Source organism: Xyrauchen texanus, chromosome 29, assembly GCF_025860055.1.
Source record: "Xyrauchen texanus isolate HMW12.3.18 chromosome 29, RBS_HiC_50CHRs, whole genome shotgun sequence".
Classification (NCBI taxonomy): Eukaryota; Metazoa; Chordata; class Actinopteri; order Cypriniformes; family Catostomidae; genus Xyrauchen; species Xyrauchen texanus.
The window spans coordinates 20,676,569-20,694,308 of record NC_068304.1 but is presented as its reverse complement, the minus strand read 5'-3'; the positions used below and the strand labels follow the sequence as shown (position 1 = coordinate 20,694,308).

Below are 17,740 nucleotides of genomic sequence, written 5' to 3'. Positions count from 1 at the left end.
AGAAGGAAGGCAACCTGGAGGATAAAAAGGCTGATGCCAAAAAGTCCAAAGAAGTATGGCACAATAGTAGCTGGCTTAGTTGTATCTGCAAGCCCGCGAAAAAAAACTGCTCTCCATGACATGATGCTTGGCGGTAAGGACAAGGATGTGGATTCTGTTTTAGGATATGTGAAGCAAACTTGCAAACAGATGTCCACAGCCAATAGAAGAATGTTTAATGCCAATCTTGCAGCCATCCTTGGATCTGCCAGTAAGCAAGTCAGGGATGCCTCTAGCAGAAAGTTAGGAATATCACAGAAGATCATTAGGAAATATGACCGTCTGAGAAAAGCAGGTCATGATCCAGAACAACGAAAAAAACTTTGTGATGCAGTAAGTGATGCAATTTGGCTTTCTGTGCAAGAATTTTTGAGAAGACCTGATGTATCAACCACACTGCCTCAAAAGAAAACAGTAAGCAAACGAACTGGCTTACAGAAGCAAATCCTGCAGAAAAGCATGAAATCCACATACTCTGTCTGGCAAAATGAGAATCCCAACATGAAGTTGTGCTTCAGTAAATTTTGCACACTCCGACCAAGCCACATTTTGCCCTATGTAAAAGCCCATTTGAACCAATGCCTCTGTGAATATTGTGAGAATATTGACTTGAAGTTAAAGGTGATAAACCAGGTTGTCCAAGCAAAAAATCTGGACTGCAAAAACAGAGATCGATACCATGCAAGTGACATCACCGTCTGTCCACCTTCAGATGATGCCAGAAAGCTTCACAAGTTACCGTGTATTGACCGAAAATGTCAAGAATGCGGTGTTGATGCTGTAGAAGCATATCTGCAACCACTAGATGTAGCAGCAGAAAATGAAGTCTCCTGGCAGGTCTGGGGAAATATTACAGTGCGTGGAAATCTTAGGAAGGCCCTACTACCCAGGTCTGGCCAGCATAAAGAATTGATCCAGGAGATGAAAAGTGAGCTCAAGATCTTACCCAACCATCTTTTTCAAGCTAGATGGCAGCAGCAGAAGTTCTGGGAAATAGTGAAAAATCCCCCCAAAGATTCAGTTGTCTGTATTTTGGACTTCGCTGAGAATTATACATGCCTTTTACAGAACGAGGTACAGAGTGCCCACTGGGCTAAAGTCCAGGTTACAATTCGCCCAATAGTGTTGTTCTTGTGGTGATCCAGAGCCAGTACGAGATTCAGTGATAATTGTGTCAAATGATGCCAAGCATGATTCCCATGCTGTCACAGTATTTGTTAATACTATCACTGGTCATCTGAAAGAAGTTCGCCAACTTGCATTGTCCAGGATGATTCAGTTCACAGATGGATGTAGTGGACAATACAAGTCTAAAACTCCTTTTGTTGACATTTCATTCGGTCAGCAGGATCTAGATTTGGTTGTAGAAAGACACTTTTTTGGGTCTCATCATGGTAAGTCTCCATGTGATGGGGAAGGAGGCGTGGTGAAATCTGCAGCAGCTCGTACCGTCAAGGCTAGTGATGAAATCATCAACTCTCCAGAATCTTTCTTTAGATTTTGTGAGAAAGAACTGACAAAGCCTGCTCTTCTAGATTCTGGTACATGCAGTCATTCCAGGCGATGTTTCTACATTGTACCTCTAGAGCAAGTTGTTCGTGAACGTCAAGACCGGGTTGATGTTGTGACTGTTCCAGGGACAAGACAAATTCATGTTGTTCGAGGTTGTGAGCCGTACAGTGTCCAGACTCGCAGGTTGTCCTGCTTCTGCAAAGCATGTGAAGAGGGCAGAGGAGAGTGTGCTGATAGGTCATACACAGGTCCCTGGGTTGATAGGGTAATCAAGCTGAAGAAACAGACAGATGTAGATCCATCCCTGGACATCTCTGGTATATCAGGTGAGGTAAAAGCCCTGTCAGCTTCTCTTCAAAAAGTGTACCACACATCAAAACTAAAAGATAATACATTTATATGCTTTCAATGTATTTTAAGCTTTGATATTAACACTCATTTCTTTCAATTTCAGCACTGTTTCCAAGCCCAGACTCCGATGCAGGTGATCTTGCAGAAATGGGTGATCTAGTGGATGATCTCATAGAAGACTTAGAAAGTGGTAATTTCCAGCTTGAGGTGAGTACAGATACTAAGTGTTCAAAAATATATTTTTTACGTGGTTTTTCAGTTGCTAAAAATGTATTAAATTGTATACAGTATTCAATCACCTTACACATTATTGATATTGTACAGATTTTTTAACAAAACAAATGTTTCACATCACTTTCAGCACCGAAGTGCTGCAACAAATGTACATGAGACTGACCCTGTTGTTGTAGCTGGCTGCTCCCAAACACAGTTGAACAGTGAGTCTCAGGTAATTGTCCATATTTTAGCGTCATCTGGAATTCCATACAAAGCTTAAAAGTTTTTTATGAAAAATGTGAGCTGAACATTCTCTCTCTTTTTAAGTTTATTTCCTAATATCATTTTGCAGAAGTCCAGTCCTACAGTCATGAGAGTGCAAAACAGGCCCACAAGTGGAGAGAAGACAGAGAGACAGCAGCTAGATAAAAAGCAGCTGTACAGATGTAAGCAGTGAAATCACTACCTCTTTTATCATGTTTATGGTTCATGTGGTCATATGGTGCGCATATAATTGCAAAAATATATTTTTTCTGATATCCTGCTTTTTGCCTGCAGGTTCAGACCTCAAAAAGAACGACTATTATGCTGTGTATTATGACCGTGCCTATTACATAGGAAGAGTAACAGATCACTGTCTCTGTGAAGGTGTTGACGTCCCTCATGTGAAGTTCAAGTTTCTACACAAAGACCCGGCATGCAACTCATTCTCGTGGCCAAGGAGAGACGACATTGAGTGTGTTCATCCCATGTGGATCTTTTATGGACCTGTTACCATAACGGGACATAACCCATTCAAAGTTGCTGACTTGTTTGAAGTTGTTTTAGCATTCCAGGACTGCAGGACACGGTCACAGTAGGTTATACCGACTGCCATGATTGTCACCAGGCAGATATCAGGTTCACCCTGACCGCTGCTTAACTTACATTTATCTGCCTCAACTGCCTTCCATTTACTTCTGCAATAAATTAATTGTGCTTTAGTTAACAAATATTCAGGGTTACTTTGCATAAAGAGTTATTGGTGCTCTATTCAGCAGAATTACTCATTTTATCTGTCCACGTTACAAATGTTATTTAATTCACGATGTATGATCTTTAAATTTGATAGTAGCCTATGATGACAGGTTATTTTAATGTGTTATCAACTTGTTCTATTCTTTGCCAGTTTTCATGAAATGTTATTATTTTGTGTTACAGAGGCAATCTTGCAGGATTTTTTCATTTTTTCCGTCCACGTTACACACGTTATAACTTTGCACACTTAGGAGTTCCTTTGTCTTCTACATTTGGCAAATAAATTTGAAAAATATACCTGTGGTATTTGTTAGTAATTTTGCTGGCTTTAAGTTTATGAACATACCAGACTCAAAAATGCACCTTTAAGTTTATAGAACAGATAATATTAGATGCCACCCTGCCTGCATGGAAGTCCTATTACCAGTTTTGTGAACCATACACAAAGCATTACTCATAACTATACCAAATTAGGAACAAAGCAAAACATGAACTTGGAATCAACCAGAATTTTATTAAACTGAATTCGATTAAGTACATTTCTGCTTGAACTTACACTGTTTTTCCGTCCATGTTACATACGTTAAATTTTACATCAACTCACCTTTGATCAAAGTTTACTAGTTTACCATTGCCAGATTTATCCTGCCTTTCACACAGCTGTAGCCCAGGTTTTCTCAGGATGTTAACCTGAGGACAATGGCTTTCTCCATGAAGATTGATTTTGCAGGCTGTTGTCCTTGCAGTTAGGCCTAAACTGTGAAATCGCCCGTATACATTTGGGAGTAAATTATGAGAGAATTTTCATTTTTGGGTGGACTATTCGTTTAAGTAAATGTATAAATATAATATTGAAAAGATATCAACTTCCATAACACAGAAACATCTTTATCACAATGGATAGTGCATTATTAATTAAACAAGTCCAGTTCTTGACTGAACTCGCTCTTAAATTTTGGTTGTTTGCCTTGAAAATGTAAAAGGGTCACTTCGGTAATAAAATGGGGCTGTCACTCTTGTTCATAAATGACTGTGAATGAACATGATTGTATTTAGCACTCTAATACAGTACTGACAAAGCTGGGGTGTGAACATAGCCTTTAAGAAGTTTTAGGTTACAGCTTCTTCAGTGCAAAACAAGTTAAAACTACCTTCCCTGAGGAAATTCTCCAGGAAGCTGGCCCAGGTGGGATAACAGGACATGTTGACCGGCCGAGCATACGAGGCCAGAAGATAAGGAACCTCCTCTAAGATCTTTACCATCACCGGCGCCTGCATCATATGACAGATAATAGAACAGTCAGCCATACAGAAACTCAGCTGAGCACCATGGATTTTATTTTCCTAATAAAAAGCAGATGTATCGACCCATACGCCATAAAGCAATTTCTGTCCTTAGTGTGATGATGTATAAGGCCTGATGTATAACATACACAGCATTACATATAGCACTACATAGTGTCAATATCCATGATAAAGCAATAACTACTGAAGTGTGTCTTTATTTGACATGCCGCACAAAAGCACAGACTGTGGTTGTGTGTATGGGGAGGGGGTGATTGACTGTCCGTTACCAGGGCATCACACTTGTCTAATAGCTTTAACTGAAGGCAATAGTAACTGCACCTGTCGCCAATATGCACGGACATATGCTGGCAGATAAATACCTATGCAAGCAGATCAATCAGATGCTGTTTCTGATCAATACAGCCCTTGTTTCTGTAACTAGAAAACACCATAATGGCTTTGACACTTAATTATGTTGTTAATTGCAATGTTTGACTTTCTGTGAGTGCCTCTTGGTTAAAACCTGAGGGCTGAAATGAAAAAGAATTTGAACTCAAAACTGAATGAATGGACAGAGTACTTACAGACTGCACCATAGACACATAAGTACTTACCTGTATGTGCTTATAACTGCCATGAGATGTACAGAAAACTAATTTCTAATTCAAGCATAACAAAGAGGTAAAATAGGTCTAGTTGGAAACCATTTACAAAAAGGCCCTTTTTTAATTTAAGAGCATCTAACAAGTCAACAGGTCCTGTCATACAACATTGAGTTTTAGAAGATGTTAAGAAGAATACAATTTTAGATCATCATAAATTATTGTCCTATTCAAGTTCACATTTATAATCTTCAATCAAATGTCTCCACTAACATCTGAACACCATCTGAAGAAGTTGTGTCACAATGGGGAGAGGCACTGCTTCTGATATTCAAGTCATGAAACAGCTATCATCATATTCAAGTACCATAAGAACCAGGGTCAATCGCTGTGCAGTGATTTCACCCCGACACAAGCCATAAAGCACACAATGGTGTGGCAAAAAGTATAAGGAAACGGCCCTCGTTCCCCCCGAAAGAGCAGGCGCAGTCTGAGAATTTGCCAATGCACTTCCCACGAACAGCAGGGAGGGAAGGAAAGCGAGAGGGAATAATTTTTGCCATTCTTTATTTGGACTTAAACTGCGAGCTGTACTGTGAGAGAGGATTCAAGCCTTGCTTGGCTTCCACATAAAGATGAGCTATTTGACAACGGAAAAATAAAATAGACGTCTCCTGTGCGCTTTGATTGCTGTTTGATCTCTACGCTAGGAAGAGAAACATTTTGGGGCACGTTTCAATTCCGAGTATATTCAACAGCACGTCTCCTGTGAAAGATACAGGGCTTTTTTTCAAGACAGCTAATGTTTCCTTCAGTAAGCTGTCTGAGAAACTTGAAAGCACTAACCAAAAATTTGCTTTGTGTGGTAACATCTAAATTAACTTGTTTTATTAAAGTCAACTACATCAACCTTAAAAAAATAGGTTACACCAACAAAACAAATTTTAATGGTTAGATCAGCTAGAAACAGCTCCTTAAGGTAACAAACGCTGGTTCCCAATTTGACTTTTCAAATGTTGCATTGTTGGCTTGATCTCATGTAATAATACTAATCTCAAATTTCAGTGGGTTCCAAAACAAAGATGCTTATAATATATAGATAACATTACTTTGCGGATAACATCCAAAAATGCAACATTAGCCAAAGGGGAATACAGAAAGTGTCGTTATATTCCAAATCAAATAAAATAACGTGATACAACATGTAATCCCACATGCATTGATGAAAATAAGTAGGAGACAATCTGTCTATCTGTTGATGCTATTAGTATAATGCTCCCTCGTGTCTAATGACCCGTGTCCTGGCAGAATGTGCACGTTTGTAATGTGTAAAGTGTAGCGTGTATGTATGGGCCCATCCAGCCGTTGAATAGAGTGAGATCCACATGTCTTTAACCCATCTTCTGTGAATAGCTTGAGGCTCACCCTTGGCTGAAATACCCCTCAGGGTGTGGGCCTCCCATACACTCTAAAGCAACACAAACTCTTTCTTTACACTGCCTCTAGGTCTGTTTTCACACTTGTCTCTGTGGCTGACTATGCTTGGCTGTACTTCAATAGGACCACATGGGTTCTGGTATTCTTCCCTCTTGCATTAGAAGAGGCTCCTTACATAATCAATAATTAAACAATATGCACACAGTAAATAGGGTAAATAGAGGGGGAGCTACAGAGGCCTCTGTGGCCAGGCCTGACAGGGAAAATTAAAGGATGCATTACACTGAAAAAGCCAGCTCTCAAGAGAGGCCAAACAGCATTTAAAATCCTATGACTTATAACTACAGCTAAAGCCAAACACAAAACTTAAATGAAGCCACCCAGCACTGATTATTGCAGACTGATCATTACAAAATCATTGTGATAATTTCCTGGTGTCTTTAGACAAGGATGGAGGCCCTCCAAATGCACATTTTAAAAATTTAATTGCAAATATGCAGGAGGCATTATACATACTAATCTTTGTACTTAAAGAACAAAAGGCAATATTTACCCTTTATTACCCCTGCAATTAAAAACATCAGACTGATAAATCTACTCTACAATATTTCAGTATTTGTTGCTGAATTTAAGTGCTCAAAGTAATAAAGATAAAATGCAATGAGCATAACGAAAAAGAATAAAATAGATAAATCAAAGGAATAGTATGCAAATATGCAACCATAAACAGAACTGCAAGCATTTAGCAAAATTCAGACTGCCGGCATGAGGGGCGCTTCACAACTGCAAAATTGCCACTAAAGAGTGAATACAGATCTGTGGAAAATGAACGACAAGCTGAAATAACCTCTGTGCTCTCCATTCTGTTAGCAGAGCTTGCCATTGATTAAAAAGGTTGACAAGGTAGAATAAAGGCCGGTACTGGCTTCCATATGGCCCAGAAGCCCTTAGGGTGCAGGCCAGCTCATCAGGCCCAAGCTCGCTCTCCTCACACTGGGACCCAGCTGGTGAAGAGCCCCCCATTTAAAGCTCCTTCAGTGCCGTCACCATAATAGAGCTTGGCTGGGCCTCAACCGTTTACCTCTGTAATTAACAGTGCCAGTGCCACCACAATACAGCCCCAGATTCCTTGCTCGGCTTCAGTGTGAATTAGGGACTGAGCTAATAGCTTGGAGGTAGGACACTCTGTTTCATCTTGCCCCCAGGATAGAGGGACACAATAAGAGGCTGGAATAAAAAGGTAGGTCTAATTTTGCACACAACCCATATGATGATAACCCTGTAATTAGCTTACACAAAGCTCACAGTGTAATGCCAAATTGTATGTGATGCAGATACAGAAGAGGTCTAGGAGCAAGATTACAGGCGGATAAAATCAATGTGTTTATAATGCACACAACAATTATCATGTTGATAAGTGTTATTTGAATTAGAATACATAAATATGCAAAAATAAAAATTACTCATAATGAATTTCCCATTATTCTGATTAAGCACTCTCTAGACAACATGATATCAAAGTGTGGCCTTCGTCAGTAATGATAGGCTTGTCATTGAGATGAGGGTTAGTTTTGTACAAAATATGAATATAAAATATAAAAACCAGACAAGACAGATATAATCATGAACAGAACTTGTGAATGAAGTGTAGCTGCATTTGCCAAATAAAATAAACTGCACATTTCATTTTGCATTTAAAAAACAATCCTCTTGATACTTCTGAATTGCTCCTGTTGCACAATAGACACGTATTATGCAGACTGTGCATTTGAACGGTGCAACTCAGGAAAAATCTGAACAAATTTCCTCAACAGATTTATTTAATTTATTTTAAAGGCGCATGCACTGGTATTTGCTATGTCTGATTAAAAACTCTTTGCTGTTAAATGTTTATGGGTGTGCCATTGTATATACCACTGAATCTAGGTGGATTTAAACTTGCTGCAAAATTTCTTTATTATTGCAGTTTAGAACTTAAATGGTTCAAGGGATGAATCATAAAGGGATAGTTCCCCCCAAAATGAAAATTCTCTAATCTTTTACTCACTCTCATGCCATCCCAAATATATATGACTTTCTTTCTTCAGCAGAACACAAACAAAGATTTTTAGAAGAACATTTCAGCTCTGTAGTTCAAAGTGAATGCAGCAACCTTTGCAGCTCTAACGGTCACATCAAGGAAACAGAATAAAAAAGTCATTTTTTTTATTTCTCTATATCTCCACTTTCACTTTTACATCTGAAAGTCACATGTGGTGCCTGTTTGGTTTCACTTTCACATCTGAAAGTGAAAGTGGAGGTTTATAGTAAAAAAAAAAAAACTTACATATTGTTCCGTTTCTCACCCACACCTATCATATTGCTTATGAAGTTATGAATTGAAACACTGGAGTCATATGGGTTACTTTTATGTTTCCTTTATGTGATTTGTGGAGCTACAAAAGTCTGATCACCATTCACTTGCATTGTATGGACCTACAGAGCTGAGATATTCTTCTAAAAGAAGGTGAACTATCCCTTTAAGATGCTCTTAAAATAGATGGTTGTAATTAATTTAATGGACCAAAGCGTATTTGATCCAGGCTGATGTGTAAACACGTTTTTTTTCTGATCATACATAACCAGATAATTCAATAAACGTAATATCGACAAATTATATAATTTGTGGGGATGTGTTTCTTTATACAAAATAGAGTCAAAAGGATAGCTGACATACTGTATATGTGTAGTTAAGACAGATGATGCAACAAAAAATTAAAACAGTCTTACATTAACTTGAGCCAATGACATCCTCCAAAGTCCGGGCCTGTGGCGGTTGAACTCCTCCTGTGCCCAGCGATGGCATCTTAGATGACAGACATCACAGTAGGCTGTTCCCCGTCCACCTATTTCTCCATCTATCTTGAAGAGCCATCGCTGTACTTCCATGTGTTCTGTCATCAACTGGGCCAGACCTTCATGAAGCTGGGAGTGAGACAGATGACACATGAAATTACTAATACTTTATATTACAAATTTGTTCCATTCTTTCTTTATATCATTAAATGTAAGTTTTGCATGGTGTGTTTAAACATTCCAGTGGTTCTCTATTATTTTCCTTCAAGACCTATGATTTTACATTGGACATAAAGATGGTGACCTAACACAGTACCAAAATGACTTAACATACTGAAGTAAAAAAAAACTAAAAAACTTTGACCTACAGAAGTCATAAAATGCAAAAATTGCTATTTATTAATTGGTTTATTATTTGTTTTTTAATGTCTCTTGTCAATAAACAAATTTTTCTTTTACGTTCATGTTGGTGTCTGCCTAATTTATCTGGCTTCTACCAAGTGCCAGATGAATTTGCACTAGTTTAATTGGATGCACAGCCTTTGATGTCAACAACAAAACAAATATGTGTATTCTTGATATTTATTTTATTCTACCGGTAATTATTTTGATATCCTAACTTTGCATTATTAAATTGCAAGTTGTATTTTCTTCTTTGCATTTAGCATTGTTTTGCCCTGCTTTTTGCAACTCTATCAGAACAGACCTGTGACCCATTTTTGGGTGGCCATCAGAACCACAGCTCTATGCTTTATTGAAGGTAGAAAGATCTCTATGCGTAAAAAGCACACATGACTGGCACACTGACCTGCTTCAGGGTGTAGACATCCCACTTTCCCGGAGGCATGTTTACTCCTGCACTACTGAAAATCCTTTTTCCTCCAGATTTTGTGCCATATAGCTGAGCCACGGCAGGCTCTGTGCCCAGAAGAGGAACTTCCAGTTCATCTGCCACAGCCAGGTCGTCAACATGGGTAATACCACTGATCATGTAGGCCAGCTTTCCCTTTATCAAATTCTTGATTCTCTTTAGTGTTCGTGGGCTGTACTTCAGTAGTGAAGCGAGACACATGTTTTGGCGCTAAAAGAGAACCATTCTGGGTTAATGATCACAAGTGCACAGAACAGACTAGACTGAGTTTAGCATGCAGCATTATTACTCTACATACTGTATATTAAAGTACTCTAATGAGAAAAACAGACATATGTGCTTAATATGTACATTTCCCTCCCACAGGTAAAATCTCAGAGGCCTTTGTGTACATAAATAACTGTCCTTTCCACTCCAGCTCTAAGGTCTTACCCGCCTCCTTTTATCTATGGCTGTAATTTATGAGCATGTACACTCACCTAGGGCCCATTACATGAAGCCAGAGGGGTCACGACCTCTCCTGTACTCCAACATGTTAAATTGATAAAGGGGAGCCAGGGGAGGGCCGTACATCATTGCATGCTTTCTTCTTTACTGTTCTCAGTGATGGGCTCTGTGGGGCTGGCACTAATTACTCCACATCTGTATGTTTGATCTGAGCAGAATTGTCCGTCTGTCATTGGCACGCCACGCTGGCAGCAATGACTAACAGAGATTTATCTCGCTGACACGTCTGGCAGAGTTTACACACGGAGGAATCGACAGGGAAAAGGCAGGCAGCACGTGCTGTTCGCACACTACGCGGCAATAAATAAACACAGCAGCATTGCTTGCACGCAAAGTGATACAGTTACTGTAGTACATTCAACGAATAAATTATGAATAGTGCTCATTATTACATTGTTACTTAAAACAGTCCAATTTGATAATTTACAGCGATGATTTGCAATATCAGTTCAAGGGAAAAAAATGTAATATATCAAAGAGAAATTCATCACTGCCGTTGTTTATTTAATAAATATTAAATATAATTTTGTTTGCATATTTACAAAATAAATATCGATAAAAATAGAGAAATGTCCACTATTAATCTAATAAATAAAAAAGCTGAAAATACAAACTTTTCTACCATCAGGTTCTTTTGAGGCCATCAGTGTGAGATCATTGCACTAATGCCAATTCATTTATCACAGAGGCGTAAACAAATAGGACGCCTATGACGCCCTCTACAGGAGAGAAATAAATTGCCACTATTTGCAGCTATGCTGGAGATAAGCAAGACATCAGAGATTTGGTGGTTCACCACCATATTTCTAAAAGCACTTTGAGGAAATATCATGCATAAACACCAAGAGAATATTAATTGTTTATTTTAGTCTATTTTATTTTACTGTATTTTACAGTAAATTCTATTGTATATTGTTATTATGCATTTTATTACCACCTTATTTAAAAAAATATATATATATATTATGTTTATTAATGCTTTGGTAAACATTTTATGGAAACCAATAATTGAAACAGAAATGTTATGTTATTTATGAGTGTGTGTGTGTGTGTGTGTGTGTATGTTTTGTGTGCTGTATGCAATTATGTGGTACACCATACTGAAAAAAACTCCAGTGCTTCTGGCATTAGGATGGTGAAGCGTTTGGCACATTGGTTCTGAGCAGCAGAAGCATCTCCCAGCTCAATGGCTGCTTGCAGGCCAAGCAGGTTGGTGTAGTACTGGAGCACATCCTCCCCCAGGCTCACTGGAGACACATAGATCACCTCCACGTTCTCATCTGTACATGACACAAACAGTCAGCGACGTGCACAGAAGGGGGGCAGCAAGGGTGCGAGCCCCTGCCGCTTTTTTTCACAAATCTAAAGATGCCCTTCTGGTCATCCAGAAAAAAGGGACACATTTTAATAATTAAATTTAATTCAATTAAAAAATATGAATAATCTAACAATAACAGTAATAATTTGTCATTATTGAGATTTCTTTGTATATCGTGGGCCTATTAAATAAAATTAAGCAGAGGTACCTTTAACAGCACACTACTGCAAATTGGGGGCAGATTTCAATCGCAAGTGATCCTCCCTATAGCTAGGGGTGTGGCCAGAAGGGTTGCACGGGGTGGCAGCTGCCACCCTAAAAATGAGCTTTGCCACCCCACTTGCCACCCCAAATCAGACCCTGCTTGCATTACTGGTTGCCACCTAGTGGAAATGCTTCTGCCTATGCCATACTCATTCCGATATGCAGAGCTCTTGAAGTGGGTACTTTGAAGGGAACACAGCATTACTATATTAATGTACAATTTGTCTTGTGGAAAGGCCCTTCGAGGAAAGATTTGTTTTCTCACTTTCGTTTGAAACAAGCTTTCAAGTGGTGTCCCTTCACACAGCAGTGCCCTTTAAGGGAGCAAAACATTTTTTTGGTATTTGCCCCGGAACACAAAATGGTGTGGCCTTAGATGAGTAACAGGTCAGATAAAAAGTCCACTCTACTATTGTGTATTGTGTTGTAAGTTCATCAAAACAATAATACTCAATTGCAGCCGCATTTCCGTCATTGCACACCTGCAGTGTAGACAGCTTTATTAATAATTATGGGAGCAGTCGTGTCACTTTCAATAATAGGAAATCAATACAGCTTCTATAGAACACTGTAATGAACTGAACGAGCTGTCTGATTCAGCCAAAGCCAGTTTGGTTTTTGTTTAAACTAATAATCGAATCACTTTCAGACAAATACCATTACTGCAATTTTTTGGACATGTATATTTCCATGATAACATTCAAAACCATGGTATATCTTGACACCATCATTGTACCATGGTTCCGCAACATTATTGCTGTAAGGTCCTAAGTATTAACAACAGAATACCATAAAATATCACTATATTAATAAGAAAAGAAATGAAGAGAAAATAATATAATACGTGTCAGATGTATTAAGAGGGTGAAGAGGTAAGAGTGGAAGCAGCAGAGATGAAATGATAAAGTGAGGGAGCAGAGATCAGAAAAGTGAAAATGAGTGATGAGACAAGAAAAAGATTACAGCCCTAAAACAAAAAAAGACACTGTGCTGCTACCAGGGTAATAACATTATAAAGAATGATTATATTCATATTTCATTATACTGTCATGGTGCTCCAAGGTACTTCAGAAAATACCATGGTTTTACTGGGACACATGTCAGAAGTGTAATACCACTGTGCTTTTTGAGAGAAAAATTACAGAATAGGCTATTACTAGTGCTAAAATATGGAAAAACAAAGAAAAAATTATGTACAGTATATAAAACAAGAAAATGCTTAAATACTCAATTAGCAAAGAAATTAGTTAAGTTCATATAAATAATACACATAAAAAAAAAGAAAAGAAAAGACAAGTTCAGTTTTTGTTTTCCTCAAACAGTACCGTGTTTGCTTTTATGTACCTGCTGCTAATTAGCTTTGATCAGCCACAATTTGAATAAAATAACATAGCTCAAAGCCCCTACCTCTGATGTCACATAGTCGGCACATCTGAGTATTCTGGAGTATATCGAATCCTCTGAGACGGAGACGCTGGTGCTGGGAATAGCCTATATCAAATGATTTTAAATTATTTAAAATTACATTTTAAAACACATTTTTAGGAATTTAGGAATACGTGAACAGTGGCTCTAGTACAAGTCAGGCCACTTCAAATCCTTATACATAATGCTTTGCTAGACACTAATCTCTATAATCTAATGATTAAATGCATGCAAACTAACAAAGCGAGGTAATAAAAACAATAGGGTTCAACTTATCTGAGCTCACATATGTGGCTTTTCCATTGCCCGGTACAACTTGACACGACTCTGCATGCTTTTTGGGGATTCCACTGTGGATAGTACCTGGTACCTGGTACTTTTTTTAGTACCAACTTGGTCGAGGTTCCAAGTGAGCCGAGCCGATACTAAACGTAACGTCAAAACCCTGCACATCACTGATTGGTCAGAGAGAATCGTCACTACCACCATCACTTGATTTTCGACATGGGACATTAACCCGCTAGTTTTAAAGTTAGCAACAACGAAAGCAGTATAATTTGTTCACACAACTTTAGAATTGTAAAAAGAAATGTCTGTGCAAAAAACCATGCAGTGGTCAATGAACAAGGTGCAGACATTCCTCTCGTTAGCAACAAACAAATCAAAAAAGTATTTCAGGAAGTGTCTCAGCTGTTGGTCACACAGCTGAGACACGGCTACCACTGAACCTACCAACAGGGTAGGGAAAAGTAAAAACAAAAACTTAAAAGTGACTACAGAACCATCAAGGAAAAGTGGAAGTGGTTTGACCAAATGGACCCTATCTAGACCAGCAAACAATGGGAGGGAGAGTGCCCTGAACTCAGCCACGGCTGGAATCCACGATGGAGGATGGTACTTTAACTCTATACTCTGCTTGAAAACTTCACTTTATTTAGTTGACCAGCAACTGGAAGCTTGCTTCTAAAACAACCAGGCCAATTTAACTGTTACACTTGTGTAAAATCACCATGCAACAACTGCTTTATGCAGCACAATGAGCTAGTAGCTAACAGCTAGCGGTCGTGTTATTGTTTAAGATGATGTCACGGCAGTAGAGGGCCGCACTTTTATGACAATCAGCCAATAATCCCACTCGTGTTGAGGCGGCACTAAACAACAGCGGAAAAGCAAGATCAGAAAAGTAAAGTGAGTAGAGTCGAGTCGAACCGTAACGTGCAGTGGAAAAGTGTCATTAGGCCTCTCCTCAGCCACCCCAGTTCAAAAAGCCCACTCCATCTTCTGGTGATTACAATTTACATTTTTGACTCCAACATCTCCAAAAGCCAGTGCAGGTGTCAGTAAGAAGCAACAAGTTAATTGTATAGGTAAAGATACGGTTCATGAACACCAACAATAGCGGGCATGTTGTCACACTATATGGGATAAGCGGTCACTATGAAACTAGACTGTTCTAGGATTTTTGGCTAAATTTAGACAGTACAACATATTTGAAAAACAAAAACATTTTGAAACTGGAAAGATTACATACAAAAATAATATTCTGGCCAGCAAATATTGTTATACATTAATGTAAATCGACCTTCATTATATGTTTACCCTTGCCTGAATGTATGCTTGTGTGGTTTTAATGTGTTTACTTGTTTACCCAACAGCGATTACAAAAATATGATACTGACATTTTAATTTGGAGGGCAGAATTTACAGACAAATATTCTAATTTAAGAGGGTTTTCAAATAGCCAACTCACAAAACCGACTTTGACTCAAAACTATGTAGTTCCTGAGATATAATCCTTGTATATCCCCTATATCTGTTTAAACTAAAATAACAAAAAAAAAATGAACTTCTATATAGTTTTATTTTATGGCCGAAAATATTATCTGACTATTAGACATCAAAATAAATCGAAAGACATTACCCAATGATGGGACATGGATGATTGTTCTTTTGGCAGAGGTGATGTGTTTCCAGTTTGCTGCCAGACCCTGTGAATCACAGACAGCAGATCAGAGACTTAAAGTGATGAGTGACAGACAACACCTACAGTAGCAGCACATTGATTTATCATATTGTCAGCACACCGATGCCAGCAAATAGAGGAAATGATGCTTTCTTTTCTCCCTGTGTCTCATGGAGACAAACCAAGCATAAATCACATTAATTAAATCAGCTAAGTGCATACTTAGAAACATCTTCCCTCTATTAATTCAATTAGCTACATGAAGCTTTCTGCCAGGGGAAGATTAAGGCTTAATTAAAAGGATGTGAGTGTTTAAAGGGTGGAAACATATACAAGCTTGTGTCTCTTGCAGTGAGTGACGGTGAGGATAAATGAACATGTGGGCACTAATTAAGAGAGACACGCTAGATTCATAAAGATGTTACAGGAATGACAGCACAGATGAAACATCTGTTCTGAACAAATGGAAACTTAATCTAAACATGGGGCCGTGCAATCACAATTATTCTTTGTATAAGCACCACTGCATTCAAAAAAAATATTTTGTAAAATTAAGACATCTTAAGAACTTAGATTTACAAGACTGGACAGTTAGGTATGTTTTTGCATGTGTGTTTGTGGGTAAGTATATGCTCTTGGTAAAGGACTAGTTCGCCCAAACATTATGTGTATGTGGTTCACCTCTGCCCTGATGCGGTAGTTTTCCAGGTGGCGGAGACGTGAGGCCTGCAGGCTCTTCCTCAAATGGTTCAGTTTGGCATGCTTCAGCAGCCACATGGCAACGGTTTGTGCCGCCCATTTGGGCCAGAGTTTGAGCAGGTAGGCAGCACGGGCAGAGTAACGCCTCCAGCAGGTCTGGATGCGCACAGCCGCTGCCTGATGTCCCCCGCTGCCTTTGTAGCACTGGCCAGGTTGACACATCAGCTCCCATACCTCATCCTTGTTCTCCAGCATTGAGATCAGCTTCTCCACATGAGTGCACCGGCCCCTGCCACCTCTCCAGTCAAGCTCACCGCTCTGTACCCAAGCTGCCAGCCGCTCCCCACACACCCGTGCCACTGGCACCGCAAAGTCCAACAGTATCTGCTGCAGCTGGTCCAGAGCCTCCACAATTGCACCCCAGCACAGACAGTACTGCATTTTAAACCTACAATAGTCTGGAGCACCTGGGTCAATCTGACCCTCAACTATGCTGAAAGGGTATTTGCTGACAGCAGTTGGCAATGGAACATTCTGAGAAGAAAGAAAGCTGAGTCATTACAAAGGTTACTGAAATTAACTGGGAAAAGTGTCTTGGATCAGAAAACTGTCCTTTTGTCCTGAAAACTGTATATCCATAACAGAATCAGAAACAACTGTAATTGAGTCTTAATTATAAAAGACTACTGGCTTGCAGTGCCTCTGAAGATATTTCTAACACATCCAATATTGCGTCAATGGTAAAAGTTCACTTCTCATTTGGAAAACAAACTGTAAAAAATACACTCGGTGCAGTTTGGTGGAATGGCAGATTCACACCATCAACGTAGAGCAGACAAAACTGCAGCATCTGCGTGATCTTATCAAGTCAACATGGACCAGAATCTCTAAGGAATATTTCCATCACCTTAACAAATCCATGCTAGAATTCAGTTCTGAGGGAAATGTGGAGAACCTGCCTGGTACTAGAAAGGTTTACCTAATAATGTAGCCTCTGAGAGTATATGATAACTATATATAACAAATATTAGAAATAGAAGACACATTGAGATAAAATGTTAACAATACATAATGTAGCTGTTTGTTAACCTAGCAAGCAGAACGCACTGTATAAGTTATCTTCTGTACGTGTCTTTTAAAGAACGTTATTTACCTCAATATGAAAGTTAATACCTGTGGTTTAAGTGGAGAAAGTCGAGCTAACCCGTGAGCCAGGACTCTGTTGTCAGAATTTATGGATGCAGCTGATGGAGGGGGAGTGCATATACTCCTGGATGTTAGACCCGCTGTTGTTGACCATCCAATAGCCATTCCATCCTCTCTGCTCAGATCAATTTCCCATTTATATGACTTTTCTGACACATCTATCATCAGATAATAAGTACTACATTTATAAT

The 17,740-nt window shown here is 38.9% G+C and overlaps 1 protein-coding gene across 1 annotated transcript in view; it reads right to left on the bottom strand.

Moving 5' to 3' along the window:
* The window catches only part of LOC127623233 (IQ motif-containing protein H-like), a 42,926-nt gene that overhangs the window by 19,285 nt on the left and 5,901 nt on the right, over window positions 1–17,740 (bottom strand). The window contains exons 7-14 of the mRNA XM_052097577.1: window positions 17,517–17,707; window positions 16,326–16,877; window positions 15,603–15,669; window positions 13,664–13,747; window positions 11,776–11,954; window positions 10,105–10,377; window positions 9,231–9,425; window positions 4,287–4,407 (exon numbers count right to left, since the gene is read on the bottom strand). Of these exons, the coding sequence (XP_051953537.1) occupies window positions 4,287–4,407; window positions 9,231–9,425; window positions 10,105–10,377; window positions 11,776–11,954; window positions 13,664–13,747; window positions 15,603–15,669; window positions 16,326–16,877; window positions 17,517–17,707 (1,662 nt within the window). The remainder of the gene's footprint in view (window positions 1–4,286; window positions 4,408–9,230; window positions 9,426–10,104; window positions 10,378–11,775; window positions 11,955–13,663; window positions 13,748–15,602; window positions 15,670–16,325; window positions 16,878–17,516; window positions 17,708–17,740) is intronic.